The sequence below is a fragment of the Felis catus genome, chromosome C2 (genome assembly GCF_018350175.1).
Source record: "Felis catus isolate Fca126 chromosome C2, F.catus_Fca126_mat1.0, whole genome shotgun sequence".
NCBI classification, from domain to species: domain Eukaryota; kingdom Metazoa; phylum Chordata; class Mammalia; order Carnivora; family Felidae; genus Felis; species Felis catus.
This window is the reverse complement of record NC_058376.1, coordinates 95,050,189-95,060,323: the sequence shown is the minus strand read 5'-3', so window position 1 is coordinate 95,060,323 and position 10,135 is coordinate 95,050,189. Positions and strand designations below refer to the sequence as shown.

The window sequence follows — 10,135 nt, the reverse complement described above, 5'->3', positions numbered from 1 at the left end:
TACTGGTATCAGGGCCTGTGTTCCAAGTACCTGAGTTACCACCTTCAGGTTAGAAAAGGAAAAAGACGCATTCCTTAAGACCACTGGAAAACAAGAAAATTGGTATGGCTCTAGTACCCCCATCCCAGTATTCTTTTCTCCTGCAATCTCAATTTTACCAAACCATTCTGCTTTGCTCAGACTACTCTATTCGGGGGAAAGGGTCCATCCACTGAGAACTAATCAATAGACAACCACTTTTAGAATCACCAGTAAGGAGGTGTCAAAGAGGGGACAAGATTCTAACTGGCTAAGTAAATTATTCAGACAAGGAACACAAAAGCAGATTTAGTGGGTAAGAGATCAATGGTTCTGACTTGGAAGGTTTTGAGATTCTAGTGCTTACAAGGCATCTGGTTTGAGATGTCAAACAGGCAATTAAACATTGGTTTAGAGCCGTGCCCTGCTCATGCAGTTTTTATGTGATTAGGAGTCCGCATCCTCTGAAGCAGAGGGCACAAGTGCTTCAGTTGTGAGCACTTACGTGCAAGAACTATTCTAGGCACTCAGAACTGCCATCTTCAAAATGTACAAAAATGTTTTAAGACTGTCAAGACAATTTAAAATATTTCACTATATAATCATACACAATACTGCCCTTCATTATTTCCTATACATCACTACATACTTTGAGGACACCCATAAAAGGGAGTAAAACTTCAGAAATCCTGAAAAACAAAAAAAAATTCTACCAGCTATATGCAATTTAAATACTGCTCAGGAGCACCAGGGGCGCTCAGCTGATTAGGAGATTGAGCCCTTCATTGGGTTCTGTGCTGAGCCTGCGTGGGATTCTGTCTCCTCTGCCCCTCACCCCATCCACACTCTCTCAAAATAAGTAATCTTTAAATACTGCTTACAAAAACCATCAAAGGAAAGGCCAGAATCATGTAAACAACATACACTTAAAACAGAAGAGGCAGAAGCTTAACACACAGGGTACAGTGTTTTTTATTCACCAATAAACTAAAAAGTCCATTTCTAGATGTTTCTTTCCTTTGCATGCTTCATTTGTTTTATTAGCGAGCAAAACCCTGTAAGAGGCTGCCTTATCTAGTCTTCAGATTCAGATCCATCTTCATCTTGACTAATCTGGAAGTAACGAAGTTCATAAGTCTCCTTGTCAGATGCAACCACACGTAGCCAATCACGAAGATTGTTCTTCTTAAGGTATTTCTTGGTAAGATATTTCAAATACCTGTAAGATAAAAACATGAATTTCATTAAGAAACATAATTATCTACCATGCACAGGATTATCATATAAGACATGCAGTTGTATTCATCTTTAATGTTCCCTCCAAAATACTTCATTTGTATCAAACACTGTGGAAGGTTGCTGGGGACAGAAGAATAATTAGGCAGCTTCTCAACCCCAATTAGAATGAGTTCATGTCCTACAAACCCTATTCCCCCACCTCCCTAAAATAAACGTCCTTTATGTTGAAGCTAAAGAGAGAGCCACAGTAGCTTGCTCTTCAGTTTTACTGCCATAACAAGATTACGTTTTAATTAAATACATAATCTCATTAGGGTGCCTGGGTGGTTCAGTCAGGTAAACAACTGACTTGATTTCGCTCCAGTCATGACCTCAGGGTTCTGGAATCCAGCCTGGTGGAGGCTGCTTGGGATTCTCTCTCCTCCTCTCTCAAAATAGATGAACCTAAAAGATCAGCACACCTGCAACTAGCATATGGCTCAGTTCTTACAAAAAACTTTCAGCATGGTCTCATTTCATCACTCCAGCCACTCTCTTCCATTTATGCTTTATGGTAATTCTGAACTACCAAGCATTCCTCAAGCTTCTGTTTTTCTTTCTTAATGCCGGTCCCTCTGGCAGGAATTACATCATTCGACTGGCAACACTGCTGATCTCAGGTTCTCTGCAAATTCTTAGCCCGATCTCTACCTTCAACACAGCTATTATAGCACTGCATTTTACAATTATGTGCCTATTATAAGATCCCTGAGAATATTACGTTTTCACCCCTGAATCCCTAGTGATTAACCAAATGGCTAACAAGCGTCACTACTTTAGTCCAAGCCACTACCATCTCCTCTATTCTCACATTAAGTTTGTCTTCAGCTTCACTTCTCAACTACTTAATACTGCACTTCACTGTCTCCACTAGAATTTAAGTTCCTTTGGTGGTAGGTACTTGGCTTCTTGGCCCACTGCTGGGCTATCCAATCCTACAACAGTGCTACCATATAAATTTGTTGAGTAAATTAAATGAACCTCTGACTACCTGCCTATACTAAACCAACCACCAAAACCTTTAAATTACTTATATATATGAAAACATTTACATTAGGCAAATTGAGACATTACTTTCAAGTTACACATTAGACACGTCTCTTGCAACATATTCTAATATTAAATCATCTAACATCATTAAAGTTTATATATAATTTGGATTTCAGGGACTATAATGTACTGGACAGGAGCCTATATTCCAGCAAAAATTTATGCTTACTGACAACCAGCCTAAGTAATTGGCCCAGTTACTGAATATATTTTTCCATTCACGCAGGCTATTAGGAAGTTCAAAACACTTTTCATGTGCATCTCTGAACGTATCAACACATCTATCCCTGCATATGAAGAGAAAATATTAGGATTACGTATTCTGTAATATTCACAATTACCATCATTTCACTAATATTATGGGAAACAAATACCAACCTTTTAGAGAACTGTTTCTCAGAAACAACTGTGATTTTATTCTTGATGCGTTCAATGTGAACAACATTCCCCAGATTTCCAGTTTTTCCATTGACTTTAACCTTCTCCCGTAGAAACTGTTCCTATTTTAAAACAGAAAAAAATGCAAAACTAGGGAAGAAAACCCTAGATTTTCACTAGGGAAGGTACCCTAGGAATAGAGCTTAGGTTAAAATCAAGAATTATATACTTAAATCATTAAGCACTCTAATACAATGATAAAAACAAGCCAAGGAGAGTGATACTTACAAAATTTCCAGAATCAAAAATTCCATCTTCTACTGGATGAGTAAGGTCCAAATTAAATTTCCAGGTTGACTTCTTAGGCTTCTTGTCTTTTTGCTACAGATAGTTAACATAATTAGGACTAGTCCATTCACTCATTTTTATATTGCAAAACTTTAAAATCTGTTATCAGCCCAAAGATGCAGTGTACTGTGATGTCATATTATGAAATGGTGCAAAATTGTAAAAAGTCGCTGAATTTATCTATTGGGTATACCCCTTTTTCTTAGTCTGTCAGAAAAGGGGTACACTCAACTTGTTTAAACCGGGTTTTTGTGAAATCCAATGGTAATTCTCCCTGTTCACCATGCAAGTGTCTCCAAAGTGCAAAACTCAAGGAAGCATGAAGCGTATGGGTAGCCACTATTAGTTCTCTGAATGAGAAAATTCCAAAGAATCCTATATTTACAACTGGAAAAGATTAATAAGAGAATCAATTTACTTTCTACTGTAAATTAAAATTAAACCACGACCTGGGGTTGGTTTGAACCTCTAACCAAGTCTATTCTGTTCCAATCATCAAGAAAAGTTTTATGGGCTTTTAGTATTTTCCAGGTCACTGATGTTCAATTTTAAATTATCAGGTACTATTTACTATAGGCCAGGCCCTATGGGAAACAGGTAGTATACACCACTTTGCCCAAGCTCAATTATACACCAGAACAGGATACTCTATCCACTCAAGCCTACAGAATTAAATCATTATTGTGTTATGAGAGAGGAAGGAGATATTTAATCCAAGTATGTAATTTAAAAAACATATGTAACTTTAGTTTGCCATACTCCAAACTCAGAATTATCACATAATCAGGCTGTACAAGTAAAACGTTGCTCTGGCTACTATCAGTATACATTCAGACAATGTCCTAAAAACAGACAAATCAGTATTCATCAGAGGATGCATCTCCAAATTAGATCCACCCAAACGGATACCAAGTACTAATGCCAGTTTGCTTTTAGGTAGACGAGTAATTTGCACCAAAAAAAAAAAAAAAAAAAAAAAATCCCCTCCAAAACTTAGAACTGGTAAATTGCCGACGTATACCTACCTTTTCAAATGCTCTTTAGACTGGTTTTGGTATCTGATTCCCTTATTAACAACGTAAATAAGATCTTTTCACGCTTTTTTATCTGCCTAAAATCGTGACTTTTACCTTTTAAAAAAATTCCTTCATGAAGTAACAATGACAATTCTTCCTTTAGTCCTAAAGTTCTCTGAAACTTTTGTAGCCTCGGAGCTCCCTCCGCGCTGGCGAGGCCATCAGACCCGCCCGATTACCCACATTTCTTTCCTGGTGCAAACGAATAGGACAGCATCGGCATTTCCAGAAGCGAGACTGAAAAGAAAAAGGCCCCAGTGCTGTCCTACTACCCTTGTTCATCGTCTTGCCTCCTCCTTCCTTGCGCTGCCACAGCCACCCATCCCAAAGCCAGTTCCGGACGGGACTCGAACTCTACTAGACCGCATGGCAGTCTCCAGGAATCTCGAAAATAACAACTTGTAATTTTAACAACGTGCCTGTGTTCCTGACCTAGTCTCCATTTCAACTCTTCCTTTATCTCGAATGAGAGGTCCCCAACTCGCAAAATTTTTGTAGATGTAAAAATCATCTACACCGGGGTAACACCCAAAGAACGCTCCCACCCAAAGAACGCTCACTCACCGGCGCCATCTTGGAGGCCAACCGTGGGATCAGAGAGAAAGCTACAGGCGCGCGTCACGTATTTATAGCAAAACGTGCTGCGTCACGCGTTGAGAACGTACGCTCACCGCCTCCCGGAAGAGAACGCGTGGAGGCCGGTAACCCAGGAAACTGGGGCGTGGCCAGGGTGGATAGGTTTCCTACGCAGTCAGGTTTCCCGGGAGCGCCGGCTAGTGGCCATTGTAAAGTAATTCACGATTTTCCGCTAAAGACAATACTAAGCCACGGACCTCCGAGGTCTCTGCAGTTCCTGGGAGGTCGCTCTCAGATAAACACAACCGAGGGATGCAGGAATCATCTTTCATTGATCACCTAGATCTTCTTTCCAATCAGGGCAAGACAATGTCACATTTCAGGGTGTTTTGGGAGCTTCTGTCTTATATTGTAATTACAATTATGCAGAGAAAAAGTTACGTCTGTATTCATGTTTCATCTATGAGTCTTGTTTACTAAATGACTGTTGAGGGAAGTGTTTCAGGGAGCCAAAATAAATTGGGTTCTTGAGGAAAAAAAGCTTCTAAGAGAGAAAAAAAGGATTGCTCTCACTTGTTCACTTGTAGAGTGTGATTTAATTTTATCATGGGTTTTAGTTAGCCCTGCGTAGAAATTAAGATGGAGTCACTCTTGTGAGGCAGAACTTAGGTCAAGCAGTGATGTAAGCGGCCAAGGGCGGTGTAGGTAAGACCAGGTACCTTCCAAGCCAGTACGACTGACCACACCAAAACTGATAACCAGCAGAACCAGAGGAGGTCTGGTTGAATCCCTTTAAAAAGGAAGGATTTTTGCAGCAGACTGTCAAGACTTTCCAGATGCTGACCCTTTAGCCTCTGACTACACCAAAAAGGCGACTACCCCAAAGGTTCTGCCTAGATGGTCTCTGGGCAGAACAGAGATCCTTCGCTGCTTGAACATAATAAGCAGCAAGTGCTGAGAGCTGGCCTAGACCCAAGGGAGGCCTTATCATAACTCCACACTCAGAAAATGATTGCAAGTTTAGTTCATTAATTTCCTACCTCTTGTTTTATCTTGTTGTGTGCTTGCCTTATGCTTTAATTTGTGTGATGGGTAAGAAACCAAGTTAAACGTGAAATGTCATTGAGTTTGGAATCCTGAACCTGATTTACAATTTAACTCTGCTTTATGATTGAATAAAGCTGATATTATGGAAAGACACAACTCATGTGTGCACCTTCATAGCATGCCCATGATACCCTAGGGCTCCCGACTTCCATCCAAAATGCATCCCAATTAAAGTTCAACAAATATTTGCTGAGACCTAACTACTAAAATGCATAAAGCACATGAGGGTGAATGTGGGGTGGGGACAGTTTTGATGACAAAAGGAAAAAATAGCCTTTGAACTTTGAAGAATTGTAAGTTGACAACAGATCAGAAAAATGATATCCTTCTCAATATTTTGCAATTTGTTTTACAGAGGTGAAACGATCATACTGGGAGCCAGAGGTATGGATGGGGGGACTTTTGTTGTTAATATTCAGAAAATTTCCTAGAAAGTAACAACTGCATATATTTTTTAAAAATTTGTTTAAAATTTATTTATTTTTGAGAGAGAGAGACAGAACATGAGCAGGGGAGGGGCAAAAAGAGAGGGAGACACAGAATCCGAAGCAGGATCCAGGTTCTGAGCTGTGAGCACAGAGACTGATGTGGGGCTTGAACCCATAAACCCTGAGATCATGACCTAAGGTTGGATGCTCAACAGATTGAGTCACCAAGGTGCCCCTATTTTTTATGACAGTGGTTAGTCATAGTGGAAACTATGCTTTAGTAAAGCATACAATGTGTAGGATCTGAATATAACTATTGAATTCCTCGGAGAAATCCATTTCAAGATTTTTTTTTTTTTTTTGGTCGTTTGCCTCAAGAACCAGAATTTCTTTCTCAAAGATTAAGGGGAAAAAAAAAAAAAAAAGGAAATTGGCATTTTCTCCTCAAGGGCTGCTCAGGCTGCAGAGCAGAAATTATCCTTGCAGTATTGGGTATTTTGAAAATAAACTGTTAATTGATACACTATTTTATTTCTGTTGTTTTTGGCAGACTTCCATGTTATGACTGAAAAACGAAACAAAGAAATGAACAAAAAAAAACCCTTTAGGAACTATTAAGTCATTTGTACACAGGAGATATTAAAATGTGCTTCAAACTAGCTAGTAATATCAAAATAACTAAATTGAAACCATAGTGGAAAAAAAAGACTTCTCTAATTTTTTAATGCTGAAAAGAATATTAACTAGAAATGTGCAGATGGTAAGATTAAATATTGTAAATAACATAGTATTTCCCAAATTTTACACATGAACTATAAACACTCAATGCCTGTCAACACCCCCTCCCAGACAGTTCTTACTTTGAAATGGATTCTAAAACATATGAATTAAATGTCTGAAAAGAGTCAAGAAAATTTAGAATAAGGAAAAGTTATCTTTCCAGTCATTCAACTATAAGATACTATAATATTTGATAGACATAGTTCTAATATAAACTTCAATCATTTGATCTACATGGTTCTGGAGCCTGAATAGATCAATATAAATAAAATATAGAAGGACAATATGGCAGATTGGATGGAGAAATCCCTCCATATGTAGCCACCCTAAAAAAAAAAAAAAAACTGGATAAAACACAGTGTTATACATAATTTCTAATGTATGATCAAGTTGGTTAAAAGTCAAAATTTTTTGGAGGCGGAGATGACAAGGCATGCTCATGTAACGTTGGGACTAGGATCAGCTCTGCTCAAATAGCATGAAAAAACTTCAACCTAAAAATATTGTTTAAAGAGTGCTTGGACTGATAGTGCTAGGCAAAAGTAAATGTAGATCCTATCTGTATAGATGTACTTTAGATTCAGGCACAAAGGATTCCCTGAGATAAACTTACAGAAATATGAGTTGACATTTTTTTTTTTAAATCACTAAGTACAAAAGAAAACAAGCTACTATGAATGAAAATCAAAATCCTCCAAAAAAAACTATAAAATCAGACCTATTTATATTGGAATTATATAGAATATAAAATAAGTGTCTTGAATATATTTAGAAGTTAATGGTATTTCAAATATGGTGAGGGAAACAGGAACAATCAAATTGGCTAGTACTAAAAGAAAATAAGTTCTAGAAATTAAAAATAGAAAACTTTAGTTAGAAAGAGTGGAAGAGTTAAACAGGAGAGTAGCCACAGCCGCAGAGAAAATTAGTGAATGGGAAATTACTTAGAGTGCAACATAGACAAACACTATGCATCTCCAGAAGAATATACTCAAATGACATTGTAGCACAAACAGTCCTATGGAAGCAAACTGTGCAGCTTTTTTTTTTTTTAATTTTTTAAAAAAATGCCCTTTATTTATTTTGAGACAGAGAGAGACAGAGCATGAGCAGGGGAGAGGCAGAGAGAGGGAGACACAGAATCCAAAGCAGGCTCCAGGCTCAGATGTCAGCACAAAGCCTGATGCGGGGCTCAAACCCACAGACTGTGAGATCACAACCTGAGCTGAAGTCAGCCACTTAACCAACTGAGCCACGCAGGCACCCCTGCACAGCTTTAACAAAGGATGTGCTACAGCCCTTCTATGCAAACTGTGAGGCACTGAGAGAAACTTACTACCGCCTAAGAATATTGCTTTTGATCCTCCAACCTTGAATGTTCTTTGTTAAATATTTATAAATGAAAGTTAAAGGCGCCAGGCAGGGGAAATAAATCTGAAGTCACTCCTGCTTGTCTTTCCTTTACTAATTTGATTAGAAAGCATTAAACATTAAAACATTAAAAACTGAGATGAAAAAGTTTATGCTTGCTTCAATGCATCTTTTCTGTCTGTGTATATTTAGGAAAACCTTAAATGGTTATTTACTTTTATTATTTCTAACAATTGTAATTTCAGAAGTAAGATTTTCTTGTTAGTGCTGTAGGAATTCTGAATAATTGATCAAATTTTAAAAAAAGAGCAAGTATCTTTTTTCATTGATTATTTTCTGTAATTTTTGTCTTGTTATTTTTAGCTTGGTCACTCAAATTATTGCCCATTTAAATTTATTTCCACCTTTTCACCATTATAAGCAATGCTTTAAGGAACTTTTTAAATTAAAAAAAATTATTATCTTAAGTCAAAAGAAATTCTCATGAAAAGAAATACAGAGAAACAAAAAAGAGAATGCATAAAAATATCTAAAATCCTACTTGCTTAGAAATAGCTTTTTAATGCATTGGGGGCATGCATGTTTGTGAATATGTATGAATAAATATAAATAATTTAGATTACACAAGTAATTACATTCATGTATAAAAATTGGATGGTACTATACATGCTTTTTGAATTAAAAAACTTCTTTTAGAAAAAATTACTGTACCTAAAATTGTAAAAGTTACAAAAATAGTTCAAAGAAAGCACACACACACATACAGACATATAAATATAAATGCATAAAAATCCGGACAAAGGCTATATAAATACATATATGTGTCTATATATCCTTTATGCGGATTTTTACTTATTATTGACATTTTGCTCCATTTATCATTTGTTTGTCCTCTTTGTCTCCATCTATATCTACATCTATAAATCTTTGTTGGGCGGGGGCGGGGGGCACCTGGGTGGCTCAGTTGGTTGAGTGTCTGACTTCGGCTCAGGTCATGATCTCACAGTTTGTGAATTCCAGGGCTGCATCAGGTTCTGTGCTGACATCTCAGAGGTTGGAGCCTGCTTCAGATTCTTTGCCTCCGTGTCTCTGCACCTTCCTCACTCCCACTGTGTCTCTCAAAAATAAATAAACATTGAAAAAAATTTAAATCTTTGTGGGATGTTTTCTTGATAATTTTCTCATTTATTAAATTTGTTCTGTTTAGGCTATTTCTACTGAAGCTGATTCTAATAACCATATTTTCCTAAGAAATTATATCATTTAGGTTTTCAAATTTATTTGCATAGAATTTCTTGTTTTACTTTTCTTTCCTTTCCATTATTAGTCATTCCTATTATTTCTCACTTTCTATACTTGTGTTTTCTTCCTTTACCTTAAATAAATTGGCCAATGGCTTGTTGTTATGTTAATTTTTTGAAGAACCCCAATTTTACTTATTTTTTAATTTTTAAAAAATATTTATTTTTGAGAGAGAGATGGAATGTGAGTGGGAAAGGGGCCGAGAGAGAGGGAGACACAGAATCTGAAGCAGGCTCCAGGCCCTGAGCTGTCAGCACAGAGCCCAATGTGGGGCTCGAACCCACGAACTGCAAGGCCATGACCTGAGCCAAAGTCGGATGCTTAACCGACGAAGCCACCCAGGCGCCCCAAGAATAGTTTTCTTTTTAATGTTTATTTATTTTTTTAAGAGAGAGAGAAACAGAGTGCAAGCAGGGGAGGGGC

General features: G+C 37.4%; 1 protein-coding gene across 1 annotated transcript; it reads right to left on the bottom strand.

The window, feature by feature from the left end:
- Nucleotides 1-974: 974 nt before the first annotated feature.
- Nucleotides 975-4,819, bottom strand: RPL22L1 (ribosomal protein L22 like 1). The gene is made up of 4 exons (XM_003991918.5): nucleotides 4,713-4,819; nucleotides 3,013-3,105; nucleotides 2,725-2,846; nucleotides 975-1,237 (listed from the first exon to the last, which is right to left on the bottom strand). Exons 1-4 carry the CDS (start codon nucleotides 4,719-4,721, stop codon nucleotides 1,093-1,095), a joined length of 369 nt encoding a protein of 122 aa, XP_003991967.3. The 5' UTR covers nucleotides 4,722-4,819; the 3' UTR covers nucleotides 975-1,092.
- Between the last annotated feature and the right edge of the window lie 5,316 nt (nucleotides 4,820-10,135).

Excerpts from the sequence above, each read along its gene's own strand:
- RPL22L1 (XM_003991918.5), bottom strand. Across the intron at positions 2,847-3,012 it reads TTTTTGATTCTGGAAATTTT|GAACAGTTTCTACGGGAGAA; the intron begins GTAAGTATCACT and ends GTTTTAAAATAG. Across the intron at positions 1,238-2,724 it reads GAGAAACAGTTCTCTAAAAG|GTATTTGAAATATCTTACCA; the intron begins GTTGGTATTTGT and ends TTTATCTTACAG.